The sequence below is a fragment of the Stigmatopora argus genome, chromosome 16, assembly GCF_051989625.1.
Source record: "Stigmatopora argus isolate UIUO_Sarg chromosome 16, RoL_Sarg_1.0, whole genome shotgun sequence".
NCBI classification, from domain to species: Eukaryota; Metazoa; Chordata; class Actinopteri; order Syngnathiformes; family Syngnathidae; genus Stigmatopora; species Stigmatopora argus.
Window position 1 is genome coordinate 6185362 of NC_135402.1, and position 20645 is coordinate 6206006.

The 20645-nt window shown below is 39.8% G+C and overlaps 3 protein-coding genes across 7 annotated transcripts; 1 reads left to right on the top strand and 2 right to left on the bottom strand.

Moving 5' to 3' along the window:
- Positions 1 to 170: 170 nt before the first annotated feature.
- On the bottom strand, positions 171 to 2757 carry cdk2ap1 (cyclin dependent kinase 2 associated protein 1). 2 transcript variants are annotated; one of them, XM_077623618.1, is made up of 4 exons: positions 2203 to 2757; positions 1229 to 1302; positions 974 to 1100; positions 171 to 590 (listed from the first exon to the last, which is right to left on the bottom strand). In XM_077623618.1, the coding sequence occupies exons 1-4, from the start codon at positions 2300 to 2302 to the stop codon at positions 523 to 525; spliced, it is 369 nt and encodes a 122-aa protein (XP_077479744.1). In that variant the 5' UTR covers positions 2303 to 2757; the 3' UTR covers positions 171 to 522. The 2 variants fall into 2 exon arrangements, with proteins under 2 accessions (XP_077479744.1, XP_077479743.1); XM_077623617.1 differs by having other exon boundaries at positions 1229 to 1323; positions 2236 to 2553.
- An 832-nt stretch (positions 2758 to 3589) lies between these two features.
- On the bottom strand, positions 3590 to 18291 carry ehmt1b (euchromatic histone-lysine N-methyltransferase 1b). 4 transcript variants are annotated; one of them, XM_077621906.1, is made up of 26 exons: positions 18202 to 18291; positions 13412 to 13499; positions 12737 to 13242; positions 11799 to 12009; positions 11544 to 11692; positions 11278 to 11403; positions 11087 to 11161; positions 10867 to 10969; positions 10621 to 10752; positions 9693 to 9970; positions 9334 to 9566; positions 8988 to 9203; positions 8836 to 8918; positions 8640 to 8746; positions 8437 to 8559; positions 8189 to 8290; positions 7767 to 7871; positions 7534 to 7688; positions 7167 to 7337; positions 6813 to 6957; positions 6655 to 6732; positions 6104 to 6219; positions 5875 to 5961; positions 5532 to 5610; positions 5233 to 5411; positions 3590 to 4744 (listed from the first exon to the last, which is right to left on the bottom strand). In XM_077621906.1, exons 1-26 carry the CDS (start codon positions 18220 to 18222, stop codon positions 4555 to 4557), a joined length of 3858 nt encoding a protein of 1285 aa, XP_077478032.1. In that variant the 5' UTR covers positions 18223 to 18291; the 3' UTR covers positions 3590 to 4554. The 4 variants fall into 4 exon arrangements, with proteins under 4 accessions (XP_077478032.1, XP_077478033.1, XP_077478031.1 ...); XM_077621907.1 differs by having other exon boundaries at positions 7200 to 7337; positions 11248 to 11403; XM_077621905.1 differs by having other exon boundaries at positions 5233 to 5408; positions 11248 to 11403.
- Positions 18292 to 18836: 545 nt separating this feature from the next.
- Positions 18837 to 20259, top strand: LOC144090464 (microtubule nucleation factor SSNA1-like). The gene is made up of 4 exons (XM_077621914.1): positions 18837 to 18923; positions 19010 to 19192; positions 19664 to 19863; positions 20104 to 20259. Exons 2-4 carry the CDS (start codon positions 19141 to 19143, stop codon positions 20158 to 20160), a joined length of 309 nt encoding a protein of 102 aa, XP_077478040.1. The 5' UTR covers positions 18837 to 18923; positions 19010 to 19140; the 3' UTR covers positions 20161 to 20259.
- Positions 20260 to 20645: the final 386 nt, after the last annotated feature.

Below are 20645 nucleotides of genomic sequence, written 5' to 3' on the forward strand. Positions count from 1 at the left end.
AGGAATATTATTGGCGAATGGTCTGTCTTGGCTTCCTCATTGGCTGATAGCAGAAATGGGCGTTTACGTACACTGGGAAAAATACACTTCTACTCCATAGATGTAAATTATTATTACCATTCAAAAGTTGCAATATGAAGCATTTTAATTATGAAATAAAAACATAAGGATTGCCCAGGACATCTGTATTGAAAATACAATTTATTACACTGTAATAAATACATACAAAGATGCAAGTAACAGCATTTTCTTTTGATAACAAAACCAACCTGAACACGAATGAATTTTCACTCAATCTCCCATATCAAAAAGACTGACATTTAACTTTTTTTGCATGCAAAAACAATAAAGGAAAAAACAAGAAATGAAGCTTCCCAAAAGTGGGCACAAGTTAAGAGTTTGACTCATTCGCAAAATGGACACCTCACTCCATTTTAGAAAGGGCATGCAAGTAGAACTTGTTCTTCTTATGTTTAAAGACACACATCGTGAGGTCTATTTGCACAGAATGCGTGATTGTCGCTAGGACCTTGCGTTCCTCTCAGTTTCTGCCAAGCATTCGCGTACCAGTCCACGGGCGTGGATGATGCCTAGCAACCAGAACAAGAAGAAACAAACAATTAGGTTAAAAAAAGATCAAGTTTTAAAAATATATGTATTCATTTTTTTAGTGTTTAACTCATTGGCTGCAGATCCATTTTGACTGGGAGGGCTGCCATCCCCTTAGTCAAATTGGGTTGGACATCAATCGTTGTTATTGGCAATGAAACGTGATCAGTCAATGCTTATTATTTATAGTTTTCAAAAGCAAAAACTTGTTTGAAGAGTGTTACAGTGTCGGGAGTCAGACAGTTTTGAACTGATAGTATTGGTAAAAATAAGTAAAGTAAAGGGGCTACAAAAAATTCAGAAAAATGGGAATATTAAATTTTCCTAATATGCCATCAAACAATAGTGTAATATCTAAAAGGACCTCTCTTGAGCCTCTCCATGGCACTCTTGCTGCCGGCGTACGTGGGTCGAATCTCCTTGCCCAGCTCTTCGATGATGGCCAGCAGCTCAGCGTATTTGTTTGGAGGCACTTGGCTACCAGTCAAGCCCTGGAAAAGTCAAATTGACGGAATGGAAAATCAATGGGTAAATTGAACAGGCTCCAGAATTCTGCTAAAAATTGCACAAAAAACATCTTTGGTTTGATTTGGGAAAACGCACAACATTTTGGTGTTACCTGTGAGAATCCCAGAGATGGGGGTGCATATTCACTCAGCAGAGGTCTGTAGGACTGCAGATGGGCAAGGTTGGCTGCTGACTGGAGGCTGCCAACTATTGCACACAAACCCCAAAATATTCAATTTTAATTTTCTGATATTTATGGAAAATTGAAGTCACACTCCACTGCATGTGTTTGTGTTATGTAATAACAGAACTACATATTTTTGCATTAGAATTGGCTGCGATAGACTTCAAATCTTTTAAAACTAGAATGATCATGTTTCAGAGTCATTGACTGTGATAGACGTCCAATCGAATTTGAATGGGAGGGCTGAAAGAACGTTTGTTCATTTGCGTCTTTGAGTCAAAATGGGACTGATACATAGTTAAATCAGTGTGCCAGGGAGGTTAAAAATACATTATAATTTTTAACAGTACAATAAATCAGCAAATTTCTAATTGGAAAAATAGCATGGGGTTTAGGTATTGTTTAATACTCCTAGTCATTATGACGGAAAACGCAGTATACTACTGCCTGTAGTATAACAATACTACTTCCATGCGGTTGCAGTAGCGGGCCCGCGTCGGCAGATGTCCGCAAAGAGGCGCCTCTCGTCGGCGTGGATCAATCAAGCAGCTCGGAGCCGGGGAGCATCATGGAGGAGGAAGCGGAGCGCGGCTACCTCGACGAGACACGACCGATACATTTTTGACTGTCGCCGCCTTCACGGGCCGTCATCGAGATCCTGGACGCCGGCGAAAGTAACCCAAGACGCCGCCGCCGACTTCGCCCCGTCCGATTCCGTCGATTTTTAAAATGTGCTACCTCTTGTCGACATTGGTAATAATGGCCGATACGAATTAGCCTAGCTCCCAGGATGTGACCCGACATATGTAACCGGACCAAAAAACTCCACGCACACACACGGGGCTTCCTCTTCAGGTATTCTCCGAGAACCCCCCGAATTTAAGCGTCGAATTACTGGCCACACGCGGGTACCCACTCGGACGTTTTGTGCTCACCCTGGTTCCCCGAAGTTCCCGGAGTGTGCTGGTGGGCATTGGGCTTGTAAGACATTCCCAGAGACATTGTAAATGAAAGAAATCCAAATGACCCGACATTCAGCGAGGCGTCTGTCTCCCACTTTTTTTGTTGTTTACGGCGGCCCGGCAAACATGGCCGTCACTGAATGTTGACACCCAGCCAACCGAGTCGAGCTGAGGGAAAAGCCCAGAAAAGACACACTTTGCTCTGCCAAAAGCGGCACGTTTGGTCGGAGCCCGGAGCACATTTTGGTGAAAACTTAAGCCGCGCTTTTAGATGACTTTTGACGACTTTGGGAAGGAATTTTAAGTGTTTTGACGTCACGTCCTCGTTGGCTTTGTCGGGAATTTCGCGATCTTATTTTTTTAATTGGCATCATTATTATTATTTTTTAATTATTCAATAATTAATCGGAATGTTAATGCTTTTTGACTAAACCCTTCAAATTTTGACACCAGTTTAACCTTTTCGTTCAGGAAATTTTGCAAGATTTATTGTATGCATTTCATTGTAGTATTAGTGTTGCATACTGCATGTATTTTGCAATGAACAATACAAAATACATTTGAAATAGAATGAACATCAATTAGTAAATATTTTTTAAACACGAAAAAAATGTCCATAATGAAATTGTAATAAATTAGGAAAAATGAGGAATAAAGATTCAATTCAAATAAGTGTGATCCCTGTGTAATTTGTATTCATGCTTTGTTTTATCAATCCCGTTACTTAACATATGTACCTTGACTGTTTTGCTGCCATTGACAGTGATAGACGTCCAATCCATTTCACCTGGGAGTGGCTGGAACCAATTGTTCCATTCAAAGCCCATTCCCCTTTAAAATGGATTGAACGTCTATTGCCATCAATAGTAAGTGTTTCCAATATACTAAATATCACATCTGGCTGAGCGTTTAGCATGTAGTAATAATAATAATAATATATATCATGTTAATCATATCTATACTAAACTAGATATGGGTATTCGTGTACACACCTGACCGAGACAAGGTCGAGGTTTTGAATCCAGGATCAGGATCCCCCGAATTGGTTTGCAGCCAATCACACGGCATAATGAGACGTAACATTTCAGGTACCATGAAATAGTTCAACAAGAATCAAATTGTCAAGACAATCTTTTACTTTTTATGACTGAAAACAATTGTATGCCGTGGAAACTTCTCTCCCGATGCCCTCACGAGAGGATCTGGGCTGCAGGGTGGGTGGTATTCTACAGCATACTTACGTGCATTGAACCATAACACAACTAAATCTTAGTGAGCAAGAACGGAGAGAAAACAGAATTACGCAAGTAAAGTAAATCCAAATAAATCCATTAGTAGTAAATTTATTGAAAAAGATACAATGAATTCAAATGTTTCACGGTCCATGAATGTGTAACAGAAAATAACAGAAAGTGCATTTTTGTAACTTTTTTTTTTTTCAATCCGGGATTTTGAACAGCGGCCACTGCTTCACTACAAACACTTAAGAAGATATGTTGGCAAAATCGTGGAAGAAAATTATAAACATAACTAATGGTACTACAAATACAATTACAAAACTGGAATTAAAACAGCTTAAAAAACATCAACATAAGGTTCTCTTATCTTACAAACTATGTTCACTTGGGTAATGAGCACGTAAAGTAGAAAAAAAAAATGAATGAAAGAGCACCATTTTTGTTACTCATGTTTCGAAAGGTCTTCTTCATCAACCATAGGAAATCCTACCAGACAACTAGGTTGGTTCCCCTTTAACAAACAAGCTATTTTTACAAAATTTTACCCACCTTACAAAGGAAGGACACAGTCCCCTTTGTTGTAGTATCCACAACCCGAATCACCCTACGATGATTTACCTGTCTTTCTCGATATTTTGGGCAATTCTAAAACATTGGGTTCTTCAAAACACTTCACGAAGCAGTCGTGATGCAATGGCTTCAATTTACATATGTAGCTAATTTTGGTGGAATGCTTCTCGATATACTCACATGAAAAGGCCATGTTCTTCTTCCCAGTGAAGTTAAATATGAAATGGAAAGACGGTCGAGTTGTCCTTGTTTCTGTCAGGGGACCACCAAGTGTTCGTTTTTAACGCTGTTCCAAACTGGAGCAGTACATTCTTCAGGGGGTCAATTGTGCATCTTGATCATCAAGACAAAACATTTTCCGTAGGGGCAAAAGTTTGTGTCGCTGTACAGTACAAGTTCATTTGTAAAAAGTTACCAGACGTGGGGATGGGTGCCCTTGGGTCCGTGAAACGTGTGTGTAAATAAGATGAGGGGGAGGCACCTTCTAAGAGAGGCTGGAGGGGCCGTTGGAGGAGCTGGTGTCAGGGGAGGCGCTGAGCTGTTGGCGGTTTTCCGGTGTGCTGTCCGCCTGCAGCGACGTCATGGCTACAGATGAGTGTCTGCACTTGGAGGAGCCACATTCGCAGCTGAAAACCTTGCTTTTAACTTCCCAAAAGTGGTCGCCGTAGTTAAACCTGAGATGCAGGCAGAAAGCAGTGAATAGTCAAAAGCAGTTCCTAATCTCAATTCGGTGCATGATGGAATGAGATTCAATATGCTAACAGCACTGTGCAGCCTCTGCGATGATGAAGTACTACTATAATAATCAGTTGCACGCGTTGATGAGACATTGTGATCCTTCAGTGGCACGTTGTGGCATTTCCGCCTTTTGTTTGTAGAGCGTCTTTGTTTTTTGTTCTTTGTTATTATGACGGTACACTTAAAATGATATTACAATCTTATGCGGGCCTTAAAACAGCTTTCAGAAGTCAAATTGAACTGCTGCTATGGAAGGGATTGTCTTTTGAGTAAATTCCAGGAGGGAATGTAACATTTAATGTAGAGGAATTCTATATGGCCACATTTTACATTCCCACTAAGTTGAAATTTCAAAGTGAGTCCAATCAAGCAAGTGTCAACACGCACCGTAATTTAATGTGAGGAATAAAGACGTGTTTCTTACCCAAGTTCTTCTCCTGCCTTGATTTTTTCACTGGCAAAAAAGGCAATGTGTGGGAAACGCAAGTCCTGGTGTGTGGTAAACACTCTACAGGCAAACAAGTTGGGGTCGCACATGTGGTTGAGGAAGCGGCTGATGTTTCCATAGAAACGAGCATCGATGCAGTAAGGATCTTGTGGCTGCTAGAAAGAATCAAATAAACATGGTGTCAAAACATCACAGAAAGAAAAAACTTTTGGCTCCCTTACATGGTAGTACAGAAAACTGACAAAAATAAAAGAAAACATCTTCAGCCAAGATACCTTATCATCCAAACTGAAGAGATAGGAATCATTTTGCCTCATCTCAGCTTCCGCATCAGTGATGATCTCACCAACATACCTATTTGAAAGAATAAGTAAATGTCCATCAATGCTAATGCTGTTTACGAGAAACTATTGTACATTAAAAAAAAATACACAAAAAGCAGCACGGAAAAAAACAACAACCATTTATCATGTTGAAAAATATATATATACGTAAACTTTACAATGTTAGTTAAAAGTGCGAGGTGGAGTAATTTAAGTGAGGCCGCATTGAAATGTTGAAAGCGGTGTTAAAACTGCAAATTGTTTGTGTATTTTACTAATTCATTTCGAGACTTACTCGCATACAAAGGTCCCTTGTGGTATGTCTTGCAATGTTCGAACGCCCCAGCCTTTTTTAAGGGTCCTGAAGAGCTCAAGCCTGGTTCTGGAAAACATTCTATATTATTGGCTCACCCTTGCTACTTTCACATTTAATCGTGTATTGGAATAATCTAATTCGCCAACAAGCCAAAAGAAAACCTATCATTTTCAGTTCCGATAAAGAAAGAATCTAAAAACCTCTCTACCTGAGTCCGTTTTGCACCACCCTGTTTTTGCAGGTTCTCCAACAGGAACAAGCATGGTTACACTCAAAGATAAGAGGGGGCTCTTCGCGGCAGAATTCAGGTAGGAGACAGCCATCCTAAAAGTTCAAGATGACCGATTTTAGTAGGGTTAGGTAAACTGAACCGATTATTATATATGACTTTGTCCGATTGTGATTTTCGTCAACAGACCAAATAGGACAAATATGTTGAAAAAGTATGATATCAATGATTGTATGTTGATTTGTTATACGTGTTATTGTTTTCTTGGAAAAAGAGTGATGTTCCAAGTGTGAAATGGTTGTAAGTCTTTATGAGTAACGTGATTCAATGGCCAACATTCTTGAGTGTACTTTGCCTCGTGACTGAAGTCAGCTGGCAAAGTTATTGCAAGTTGCCATTAACAGACGGTTAGAGGCATGGCAAAATGTAGTCTACAATATAAACAATGTCTGACTATGATTTGCCTTTTAATGCAGATACATCAGGTTTAAACTTTTTGGAAAAGTTCTATTTCTGTGCTATCATCTTACCGTGTCATACCAGCAGCGCAAACTTAGCTGTCCGCACATACAGAGACTTGAAGAACAGTCTTCCTTGCACACGCAGTACTGGTGGACACAGAGAACAATGATATTGGAGAATTCACAATAAAATGACTCCAACTTGAAACAAGCAGGAATACACTTACTTGTAAGTGTGTTATGTTTTTATCAATGTTCATTGGGGATGTGACACAGTTTTCAAGGATGTACTTGTAGTCATCTGGGTATGGTTCACTGTCAACAGCGTTGACGCAGGGGAGGGCAATCCTCTCTTGCCCCAGAGCAATGTCACTGCACATACGTCAAATACACACACAAGTTTTAAGGGGCCCTAGGTATCTTATCTTTTGACAACACGAAAGCTGCAGTTTACCTTAATAGAGCCAAGAATCACACATGGAAAATAGCATTTCATAAACGCTTCGTCATCTGCTCCCATTACTATTAATATGACATTTTTAAGGGGCCCGAGTAAAACAATGCAACACATGAATTTGAACCTGTGAAGGTATTTTTCCTCTGCTTGAATGAACCTGACATTCTTGGGGTCCCTTTCACTGCTGTTGGCTTGCAGGGTAGCAAAGGTTTTTGTGTTGTGGCTGCAGCAATCTGAAGGGGATTCTCCTTCTCGGTTCTTTTGGGAAACATCTGCTCCTCGAGAAAGGAAAAGTCTGAAGGGCAGGACAATGATGTTACTTTTTTTGAGTTAGCACTACACTTCTTGCATTGTAAACTTAACCACAAATGAAAATGAGCTATGCTAACAAAGTCTTTAGAAGAAAAATATCTGAGATAAAGATGGAGTGAATTCAAAGCAACATGATAACATAATCCTTGACACACCTTTATACAATTCTAACAACTTACTCGACACATTCCAAGCGATTTTCCCGAGAGGCTATGTGTAGCGGAGAGTCCCCGTGAATATTAACAGCGTGCAGATCACAATTTGCCTCAAGAAGCAGCGTGGCAATTTCAACACTCCCAGAGAAAGCTGCCCAGTGAAGGCAGATGTTTTCTTCCTAAAATGACCCCCACCATTAAAAAAAAACATTCAATTTCCATGTAAAAAGTCCAAAGGTGTTGTGCTTTAGACTAACCTTGTCTCTAATACTTATGTCAGCTCCTTTGGAGAGAAGTAATTTGACCTGGTCCGCATGTTTGTACTCTGTGGCCCAAATCATGGCTGTCCAACCTCCATCATCCTGAGGGAAAAAAAATCAAACATAATGTTCACCCATAAACAAGCTGTGTCACTATGTGAACACGTACAAGGATAAAAGAATGGTAAAGGCTGACAAATGCTGATATACCAGTTTGTCGTAAAAATAACTGTTATTGAGGCATCATACTTTCGACGAACAGAGCACAAATAAAGATTATTCCATCAGTACATCTACTGCTTTCAGGTAACACTTAAATTCAAAGTCAGGTGAAATTTGAAAGTGTGTAAGTGTATATATATGTTTTTTTCCCGGTTAGTACGGTGTAATGTCCTCATAACACACTAAGTGTTACTGACCTGACAGTTTATGTTTACGTATCCCGTGCAAAGAAGGTACTCAACAATATTGTAATGACCAGACTTAGCCGCTAGATGAAGAGATGTGAACCCTTCAACATCCTGTAGAGGAAACAGAAATGAATAATGAAACGTTATGAGTCACTCAATTGAGAATTGTGACAGATTAAAACATGTGGGCTTCTGTAATCATGTAAACTTGTATCTGTCTTTTTCTTTTGAGGTGATCCAGCAATTGAGGGACATACCTTGTGCATGGCATTGGCTCCAGCTCTCAGCAGGTACATGACTGTCTCTAAATGGTTGTTTTCACAGGCATCCATTATCGGTGTGCGATGATCTTCATCGCAGCTTTCCAAGTTTGCACCAGCCTTTCATATGGAACATATTATATTTTTCAATGTGTAAATGATAATATCCATCAAACCTGACTAGCAGGATTAGTACATACTTGCACAAGCATGTGGCAGATTTCTTTTTGTCCTCCCTCCGCTGCAGCATGAAGTGGAGTGCGTTTGTTCTGGGATTCCATTTTAAAGTTGGGGTCAATACCTTCCACTGCACATAACATAAAGATAAATATTATTCTAAAACCTTTCGATGAAAGTCGAAGGAAAATATCTGACGAGATAACAGTTAAGACTCACCCAGCATGAGCACAACTTTTTTAAGCTCTCCCTGTTTGGCTGACAGGTAAAGTTGCTTTGGGTGAAAACGGAGCTTCTTGGGCCTGCTCAAAAATAAAGAGAGACAGTTGAAGCAGTGGGCTTTACAACTGATGGATGCAATGAAAACACACTTCTCTGTGTCAAGAGAAACCAGAATGCTTTCAAGAGTTTCTCGAGTCGGTCCCTGAAGAATTGGAGATAGGGATGCCGCTTCGATGTCGGCTTGTAATTCTGAGCTCCTGGACGATCCTGGAACGGCGAGGCAATCTAGCTCGGGTACCAAACCAGTGCAAAGCGAGCTGTCTGCTCTGCCATTGCCATCACCTGCCACTTCGAGGCGTACAGAGCTAGAGATAAAAATGATAAAATAAGAAACTATGAACCAAATGGCTGTTCATGACGTCAAGAACTTGCAAATTAAGACACTAGCTACCATTCTCTAAGCCAGTCCAAAAGCGAACGTGACAGATGATTTACCTGTCAGTGGTGGTGTCCGCTCGACCCTCGTGGGCTACGGGCGGAGCTGGTCCGTGAGTAAGTGCAGGGGGTACAGTGGAGGTTGTGTCAGCCTTGGCGATGGTGACCTCTTTGGCCTTGCTGACCTCCTCGCCACAGTGGGGGCAGAAGCTTTGACCTTTCAGCACTGAAGCGCAGGCACGATGGAAGCGATGTGAGATGTTAATGTCTGGTTGGCACTCCATAAAAGTTCCCTGTATGGCCAAAGACAAAATGAGTCAAACGATCTGGATTGGCTTTTAACAATCCATCAGAACCAAAAGGTGATGGAAGAAAGAAGTAAAATGGATCATAGGAAGCGGAGGGATACGGGTACTCACAGCCCGGCAGAAGAAGCCGCAGCCAGGGCAGCACTGGTGCTTGACCATGCTGTTCCGGTGTTCCTCACATAAAACTAGCAGCTGAACAGAGTTGGATGGACGCATCATTTCTTGCTTTAAGACGGCGCCTTGGCAACGGGTCAGTTGTCCGTCAACGCTTTCCGTAGCCATGCACTTTCTGTCTGCCAGGATGAGGATTTCTCGACTCTTGGGGGTCTCCATGCGGCAGCTGCACAGTGGAAGCTCTTGAGCTTCCTCCATTGTTGAACTTGAAGTCTCTGTAGAGATCAAAAGTCATTTCCGTTACATTGCTCTGTGATTTTTCACCCCGTGAAAATGTTTTCTTTCAAACTCAAAACAAAACAGGACGAATGCTTCATGGAAAAAACAACTTTTTTTTCACAGCCTTAGTCCAAAATGAAATAAACTACCATATTTTTTTTAACTAGAAGTCACACTAGTCAAAGAATACTCTATTAAGAATATATATATATATATATATATATATATATATATATATATATATATATATATATATATATATATATATATATATATATATATATATATATATATATATATATATATATATATATATATATATATATATGTTGCAAACAACACAATAGGCTCTCTATGGTCAGAGATGAAAAAAAGAAAAGAAATAATAACGTGCATTTGAGCATCGGTCGCAAGCCCAGTGAAAAAAGTGCATATAGTATAATCTGAAAAATACGTTATGTCTTCTTAGTTTCACCAGGAAAAAGCATAGGAATGGTGCAACTCTGCTAGTAAGGCATCATTGCTCAAATGTTCTATGCTAAACTATATAAAAGGGCACATGCAACTTTATGTCCATTGCAATTATATCAGAAATGAAATATTGTAGACAGCAGGCTTCACCAGGGCCTCCATTTTACAAGCTCACCTTTTCCATTTAAACTGGAGTCAGGCTCAGGGAGATTACTGAGTTTGTCTGGTGGCGTTATCTGGGAGTGTTCATTCCTATCCTCCGTGTGCGTCAGAACTGAATCTGGAGACTCGGAGAAGGTCTCTGATTCTGGATAGATCCATCAAGGACCATTCAAGAAAATCACATATACAGACCCACAAGTGCGTACGAAAGATAATGATCTAGAGCACAAAGTACAAGTGTGAACTCATCCATTCTTACCTTTGACCTTTACCCTCCTCTTGCGTTTCCTGGATGGTCGGAGCCATGTATTGCCTCCTTTTATTTTCCTCTTTAACTTTTTCTGGAGATTAGACTCGGTGCTCTGAGGCAAACAAAAATCAAATGATTAAAAGAGCTCAGTCCCAGACAAAGAATATTGTTATTATACATATAAGTTAATTGAAAACAAAACGGATAGTTGCCTTTCAATTGATCTTACCAAGTCTGATTCTGTGCCCCCCTCCTCTTCCTCACCATCTTCTCCAGATTCTTCAGAATCCTGCTCATTCTCGACCTAACAACAATGGTGAACCATTATACAGAGAATGTTGACAGCTCATTTGCAAATTCTAGAGAAAGCATTTCCTTGGCAAGTCAAACCTGTGGGACAGAATCAAATGATGGACTTGCTTGTTGTTCAGCAGTGCCAAGATCCTCTCCTTGGGGCTGCTGCTCTTCCTCAGAATCCACTTCATCTGACTCTTCTTCCTCCTCAGATGCATGATCCATGTTCTCTCCATTTACATGTATGCTTGTCTAAGAGGTATGACAAAAATATGTAGAAATTACATCACTGAAATATCAGCACTAGCAAGATTGGACACAAACAACTGGTGGTAAAGTTCTACAAATTGCTCTGCTCTATTTTGTATTCTGTGCAGGTAACAAGCACGGACCTCTGGACTTTTGGGATTTGGTTGGACAGCCTTAAACATTTCCAGCATTGTAGTCTGACGAAGAATTTTAGACTTTTTCTTAGGAACGAGGCTGTAGATACCCATCCTTCTCTTCTTCTTGCGGGTAGACAACCCTCCTGATAAGAAGCCTTTGTCAAAAGACAATAAAACAAACAAACAAAAGAGATAAATAAATTTAAAAAACCAAAAAGAATTATCCAGATATCGCAATGTGTAGTCATTTGTGTCTGGAACCTGGTTGGAGCTTGTCTTGGGTGGACATGAGTTGAGGGGAAGAACCAACAGGACTTGCTGGTGAAGCGCTTTGTGCTGAAGCCGGCAAATCCGAACAGTTTTGAGGTAGATGGTTTTCTGTTGAGCACAGCTGCGATGGTTTCGGACTGTCAGATGTAACTGGAGTTTCCAATTTGGCATTCTTTGCTTCTCTTAATTCCTTCTTTAGAAGCTGTCAGTAACAACAACAACAACATAATGAAACATTAAGTGTCTTGAATGGTGGCAGAATGACAACATCAAGTCTATTTTACATAGCGCACACTTGCCACTAACCTAAAATTTTAGGCGTAGAAGCAGAACATTTTTTACTAACAAACTCAATTGGAGACAATAAAACAAGTATTCTTATTTCAAAATATCTCATTTGTTTTGGGTAATCTGGAGTAATCTCTAGATCAAGCATTCACTAAAAACACATGCGATACTGCTATGAGAGTGTTGTTTGAATCTATCTAACTCAAAACGCCATTCAAGTAAAGCAGCATTCACACCAACTGCACACACATAAAGACAGACAGAGCAAAAGTCACTAGTTTAAGCACCTGCACCTGGCCTGGCCCAATGTAAGTGGGCCTGGCTATCAGGCGCTTGATAGCTAGCCCAACCTTCAGACCTGGCTCCAGTTGGGAGGGCCGCTGATCCACATCCAGGTGCAGAAAATGCTATTCAAATGTCAGATTCATCATAAAGAGGGTCTTTGAGCCCTGGTTTGGCAAAATCCTCACCTAGGACACCTTGTTAACTTAGCTCCTAGGATCATTGGGACAAACAAAACCGCTCCACGACCATAAGGTAACGACCATTCAAAGAGGAAAGATACAACACAAACATTGTTCTTTATCAATCGCTAACCAACTGGGCAAATAAAAGTAGGAAAGCTTTGTGGAATAATGTACCTTTTGTTCTAGAGTGACAGCAGGCCTAGACATGGTTTTGCGAGCTCTGTGGACCATGGTGGGTGTTGAAGCTGTGTCATTTTTAGAGTCTATTGTCTCCTTCCCTGATGGAGTTCCTAAAATAGGGTCAGTCTTTAGTGCCCCTAGAGTCTGAGGAGAACCAGAGCCTGATGGAAAGGGAGGTTTGGTCAAGTGTACTCCTGTGGAGGCGTTCGAAAGTGGCCGGTTAGTCCTGTGAGGGGAAACTGCCAAAGCAGGCATGGTTTGAGAGTTGTCCTCCTGTTCTGGCTTGGTGAGAAGGAATCCATTGCTTCCTGTGACAGAACCGTGTGGTGTCTCCATGTCCGATGTACCATTTTCATTAACTAATGACGGCGCTTTGCTGTGTCCTGTTGAAGAACAGTGTGTCGGGGTATTGTGCCTTGTGTCATCAGATTCAGTGCCATTGAGCACTGGGTCAGCAACAGGAGAGGAGTCCAGCTTGTCCACTTCTGCTCTTTGTTCATCTATGAGCCATACCCAAAGGTGCATATTAGATTGGAAACAGCAACATATAACAGTGTTGGTGTTTAGTTGTATTTTTTTATGAACTGCTATCCTGCACATGGAGCTGCAATTCTTAAGGGATACATTATTTTACTAATACAATTAGTCGGAATGACATAAAAACCATACCTGTCTTTCCATTGCTTTCCAGGTCAACTCCCTCTTTCGTAGATGGTTCTTCAGCTTTGTAAACGCTTCCTTTGGCAAGACCACTGGGCTAATGGAAAAAGAACAATTGTTTTTAGGAATTTATTGCAATTTGAATATGTCTGTGGAAAAACTAGTATACTGCTCAGAACTGAACCTCTTCTTTATGCAATGGTTTAAGGGAAGCACAATCTTAGATGATTTTTATATCAAGATAGATTTAAAGGACCATATTCCAATGAATTGCTGAACCAAGGCTACTAAAGCACCACCATATCAGTCAGCAGCAGGGGTAGCCAGAACAAAAGTGTCTCCAAAAGAACATCTAGGCTGAGACTTGTCTCAATGGTCAATGATCTGAATGAACCTGGTGTCGTTTTGTCTGTGAGGAAGTGGGATTCCTTCAACTTGCCATTTCTACAGATTGTGGACAACCAACCAATAATGAAAGTATTTGTGCTATTCTCCCCCCTAGTGTTGGACAGTTGAACTGCTATATCAGGAGGGAAGAAGGGGGAAGGGAGGCAGAGAAGCCCTTCTGCAGATCGCCGCCATTTCGCAACTGGATTGTTTACCGCTACCATACAGCCATTGCGGTAGTTTTTCTCACTAAATGAGAAAGAGATCTGGAAACCAACGCTTGGGTTTAGGGACACACCTTAATTAAGTTGCAAATCCCCGGCCCAAACAAAACTGCCATTTTTATGGTTACATGAGAAGTGGTAAGATGTCTGAATTCAGCATTGTTGTTGTGAAACATAAAAGCCTGTCTATAAAACAACGGTGCTTCCAGATGACAACATGAAGACAAATAGTGAAGTACTGAATAATATGGCTATTTACGTACTATGTCGATTCTATTGCTCACAGTTCCGTTTCCTACAACAAACGAGGTCAGAACTACCTTAACAGCTTGATAGGCAGTGACAACCATTACATTTGAATGGATTTCAGGGCCTCATGAGACAATCGAGCATCCCAAAAGAACAAAACCAATGCAAGGAGAGCATAACTAAATACTATGTTTTCTGAAAACAGGAGATACAATTAACATGTTGACGAATTGACAACAAACGTCTGCTGCGATACATTCAATAACATAACATCTTTAAAAAATACATGTCAATCCCTGGGGCCCAGGAAGAAAAGAAATACACAAACGTGGTACTGATATGACGTCAAATTTTCAGTGCAGTGACTGCACTGAGCTCAAGACTCCGTGCTTAAAGCTACAAACTGTTCTTATTATGTACCAAGATCCAACACTGCAGGCTCATTAAAACAGTAGCCCAGAACCAAAATAATGACTAGTCCTCAAGAGTCACAAATAAGATCATATGAAAGATTTAATGAAACAGGAACAGCACATTTCTAACGCAGATCACTTTAGAGAAACCATTTCGACGCAATCACAAGCAGTTCAAGACACTGACTTCTGGTTTTAATAGGCTATGAATCTTTTCAGACTATTCAAAACCAACCATGTATGTATACTAAGAACTGAAAGCTAGATTGCGTGCCTCAGTGAAGCATCATACCTGTTTTCTTCTCATGGCCTCCACTAAGAAGGCGGAGCCAAGAATGAAAAAGAGAGCAAGGTAGAAAGCTAGAGAGAAAGAAGAACGAGAGAACTTTGTCTTTTTGCCTTGCAAATTCCCCTCGGTGACCTGGCATGGTGGCTCCCTTTGTTGTAACTATTCTTCAAAGGTCTCAGCACACAATGGACGTCACAAGATCTAATTGAAAACATTCATTGAGATTGGCTTCTGCTCAGTCAAAGGAATTGCCGGACATTTCTAAACTAAATCATGCAGTTTCATGATAAAATCTACTTATAGATTGCTGGGATGTGAACCTGCAACTGGAGTACACCTCCCTTCTTTTGTAGCTTGGGACACTGTGGAGTTGAAGGTTCGATGATGTCACAGTTTTGGAAATGACAGCTACACGTACTGGAATAACCTCTGTTCAAGTTGTTTTGGTAGATGTTAGCAACCCAATGCTTGTATACGTCTGAGTCACTTAACTGTGGTACAAAGCATCAACAACTCCTTTTTGAAAACTATACACTTGGAGGTGCCATTTCTACCTTGCAAAGTACACAGGGCTAACGTTGAACTATAGAATATGTGTAACCTTCAATATGCAACCCTATGTTGCCACTTGTCAACAGTGGAGGATGTAATCCACAGCAAAGCCCTTCCCCTACAAATCCTTATTCTATTGAAGTGCATATGATCCACTGTTATGAAACGTTTTTTAAACTTTGGCTCATCCATTTTTTTTACCATGAAGTGGTTGACCTCACAATATTCTTTATCTGTGAACAATGCACCCCAATCAACAATATTTTTAATTTTTCCAATCAAACAGTTCGGCTATGGAATGTTTCAATCAGCTTTTTGTATTTCTTAACCCTCACAATCTTTTGTTGCCTTTTTCCACACGTTGACTACAAGTTATATAAAAAATATATATTTGGAATAAAACATTACGTGTTCACCCCAAAATATATTTGGAATATAACATCAATAGTGTACATATTAAAGACCATATGTATATATTCAAATCTTCTATATTTACATGTACGTATTTGTTCATTAGTATGTATTATCCCTATGTTAAATAAACACAATCCAATTTGAACATTAAATATCAATTTTTGGCAGTGTATTCAATTGAAGGTCTTGAAATGGGGTCATAAACAGAAAAACGCATACCAACACTAAAATATTGATTTTAGTACATTACACTGAGGACTATTCCACTCTACTTGCATTTATGATTTATTAAACTAGTATGACAACATAAGAGACAGATAAATATTGATCAAGGAAGAAATATATACAAACAGCCCTGCAGGCCAATCCACCACAGTGCTGGTGTGAGCATTTCATGAATACACTGTACAGTAAAGGCTGGTTAATTATTTGGCAAAGATTTATGTGCATACAATAAATATCAAACCCATGTAACCTGTTTTTAATGAACATACCTTGCGGAAATATGGCCAGCACGTCATTATCGCACATTAGTTTGGAAGATATTCTTGGGCTCCTTTTTTTTCTCCTACTAAGAGGAAGTACGAATAGGTGTGGTGTATTTTGTCTCCAAACAAAACATGTCCTTTTTCAAATTTATTTCAATTTAATTTCATTGAAATTCCTTTTCAACTTCACGGGAGTGGCCCGGCGGCCGAATGGTTAGTGTGTTGGGCTGACAATTCTGGGGTCGAGGGTTCGATCCCAGGTCAGTCCTCACTGTGGGGAGTTAAAGTGTTGTCATTGGGCTTGTGTGGGTTTTCTCTGGGTACTCCAGTTTCCTCCCACATCCCAAAAACATGCAGGGTGGGCTGGTTGAACACTCTAAATTGCCCCTTCGCAACATGAATGGTTGTCTGTCTCAGGCTGTAGTTAGCTGGGATATAGCATAAGATTTTCAGAAAATGAATACATTAACTTTAAAAGGACCCAACTACGTGGTGTGTGTCATGCAATTTCTGTAAAACTTTCGATAGTGCATGCTTCAGATGCATGTAGTCGGCAGAATTGTCACTTTTGTTTCTTTTTTCCCCACTTTAATGTAAAAAGAAACATTCTCATTGTTTTGCTGTTTAATATAACATAATTTATCAAATTCGGATTGATAACAATTCATGAAGTTGGTAGGATAGATGAAATACAAAATCCACACAAAAAAACTCCCTTTTGTTTACATAAGTCCAAAAATCAATGCGTTCCAGAGACCACCCTAACCACTCCAGATGAAGCCCACACCTCACCCTCCACTTTCATCCAGTCAATCATCGCAATGAATATTGGTGACCCCTGCCTGATGCATCATAGCAACTGAACAACCAAAGAAAAGCACGAATCTGCTTATAAACGAGTCCTCACCTTCTGATTTAGCTTTTTGAGACTAACTTGATGCCAGAATGAATGTGATGTGGTTGTAATACAGTTCGCGCGGGGTTCGATAGGAAGCTAGAAAGAATGGCAGCAAATAACATAATAATAACAACAGTTCAGGAGAATAACGCAGTGAGGTGATGTGTGTTTCATATATTTAAAAAACAAGTTTCTAAGCACTTGCGATGTTGTCTGTTTACAGTGGAAGCTGCTCAAACAACGCTGTCTTCACTGTTTATGTAGCTAGCATAGTGCAGTATGCAATACAAAGAGTAACACATGCTAACAGTGGTACGTTCTTCCAAATATTAAAGCGTAATTACACATCATTTTCGTTTACAGAGAATGCTAACCCGCAAAAAAATATTGATACGTCGCTTTGCAGGTATTTGTGCAGTCTGCTAACTAGCAGAAAGCTAAAGAGCAGAATGCAGATTGGCCACCAGACCGGCAAAATGAAATACTACTAGATTCATAGCAAGAACGACGTTAGCTCAAAGGCTGAGTTCGAATCCCGTTTTGGTTTATTTTGAAAGCTTAACAGTGACAGGGGCAAGATATTGCTTCAAACAAGGACCATGTATGAAATAGACAAACTGCTTAGCATAAAACGCGCCCGTAGACAGCATTCAGATTCCGGGGCGCAGCATCTTCCTACACGTTCGGCTGCCCTCCGGTAAGCACAAAAGCAGGAGAACAGAGGCTGGCAGTGGGAAAATGGACAAGAACCCGACGCCTACGTTAAGACAATTATCCAGCTTTGACTAGCAACCTTTGCTGCTCATGAAACCATGCATTCTTTAAAACAGAGAAAGGGCCAAAAAGTGAAACAAGCTTGCAGAAGATAAGGTTTCACTCACTCACCTCGGTCTCTGCCGAAGCCATGGTGCCTGGACCTAAGCTCCGCCCATGTGCGATGACGTCACGTATATTCCCCTTCTCCGGGATCCAACACTCACCTGAGTGTTTATTTATAATAATAATTAAAAAATAATTAATAATGAAATAATTTATATATAATAAGAATTGATTAGATCAGAGCTTTAAAAAATATTATTGATTTCCCACGGTGGCCCCATGAAAAGAATGCTGTGAGTTGGGGCCAGACCAGCAATAACAGTTATTATATTATTATTAACCTCTAAATCAGTTATTAACTGATTTCGTTTTTTCTCATAAATTATATTTTATTGTGAAATAAAAAAAATCTTGTAGGTATGTTCTAATTACTACATGCTATTTATTCGGTCACCTAAATAGTTCTATTATATATCACAATGTTCGCTTTCATTTTCCAAAAATTCACTAAATATCCATTATTGGGAAGGAACGTTATTATTGTTAGTTGACAAATATGTTTGTCATTAGGAAGGAACGTCGCAGTGTTTAATTGAGTCATTTTAAAATATTTTTTGTAGTGTGGAGTGAAATTCGTCTCCAAATTGTAGTTACCATTCCAGGGCAATAGAGGACGTAAGTGTCCTAAAAGACTAAGCGACCGCCAATAAAATTTGAAAAAGAAGACCACCAAGAGGAAGTATTGTAGGTAGCAACAGAGAAACACTAAACCACAATGCTTAGATAAAGTAAGCGTCTTTGATTAATGCCGATTATCAGGCAGACACTTCTCGAAAACTAAGCAGAACTTTTTCCCCATTCTTATTCTTTCAAGTCACATTTGCTGGTGCACAGTGTGAGAAATCTAAAGTTCGGCGGAAGTGCGCCCATGCATTAAGTTTGAAATTTGCAAGATAACTTACATACTATAATAACATACTGGACCGGTCTCTATCTGACTCCAACATGTCTCAGCAAGCTGCAGCTCTGCAGACTTACAACAATGAACTCGTTAAATGTAAGTACTTTGATTCATTGGACGATCGGAAGTAAGATTTAATCAGAATTTGTCAACATGCTTCACATTGGTCCCACCTCTATTTTTTCACCTATCTGAAAATTGACTAAAAAGTCCAAATGTCTAACAAACATGACTAATGTACTCAAGATATTGAAGAATATTATGAAGTCCCACTCATACACGTGTTGATTAAAATGTTTTTGATGAAGTCAAGCATCTTCATTATCATACTAAATATTTTTCATACAAACCAGTATTATACAGAAATAAAAAAAACATAAGGAATAGCGGTCTACCTTGAAGTCATCTTGGATGTATTAAACACATTAAAACCAAATCCAACAAATATATCAGATTTTAACTGCAATTGATGGTGACATGAAAATTGCTGGTTCGTTGTTGACAATTACGTATTTAAACTAGTGAAGGTTTTCTAATCACAATTTATTTTTTCACTGTCCTGCTTAGGTTTTGATGACCTTTTTTCCAAGCGAGAACGGTTGAGGGATCAGATCAAGCAAGAGGAAGAGATGAAGGAACAGCTCCAGTGTGACATCCACAATCTCTCGGACAAGCTGAACAAAGTTAACAAAAGCCTGGCACAAAAAACGGCTGCCTACGACACCATCGAACGCACCATCACAGAGACTCAGTCTGCATACACAAAGGTCTTTTGTCCAATAACTTTAATTTGAATTCTAAATTTGCGACTGTTTGTTCACAGTATTATTCAGTGCTTTTAAGTCCTTGAAGAAAACTGTTTGTTGAAGCCCTTTAGAGCTCCTAATTGGCTTTACCAATCAAGCCGTTACGAATAAATCAATACAAATAACATCACCACACAATAGCTATGCAAACAGATTTTGATATGTTCTTTTATGTCATTTTTTTTTGCTCTTCTCCCACAGATCTTGGAGAGTTCACAGTCCTTATTGAGTGTCATGAAGCAGGCTGGCAACCAGTGATAACCTTTTTTTATTTGAGGAAACTATTTAGATTTTATGTGTACATGTTTTCAAATTGTCTAATGGCAATGTATTTTAATAAAGTTAAGCAGAACTCCAGTTTTTGTTGATTGATACTTATTGTGGTGTGCAACCAATGAGTCAATATGAAACCTTAAAACCAATGCGTTAATATGAAACCATGAAGTAACCTGAAAATGCCCAAAAATGAGCAGGAAGTGACAAATGAACAAGCAACCCAGAAAGTCCCCCCAAATCATTAGGAATTGATCCAAAATTTACCAGAAGTGACCTGATAGTACCCTAAAATGGAAGTGATGCAAAATTACCTCATTGCCTGCTATTGACAATGACCGATGTCCACTTAAACTGGTTGTGAATGCTAATCCTTCAGTGCCATTGACGGCGTTAGACGTCCAATCCATTTTGAACAGAAGAGCCATTCAATAACACACCCCAGTCAAAATAGTTTGGACATCTAGTGC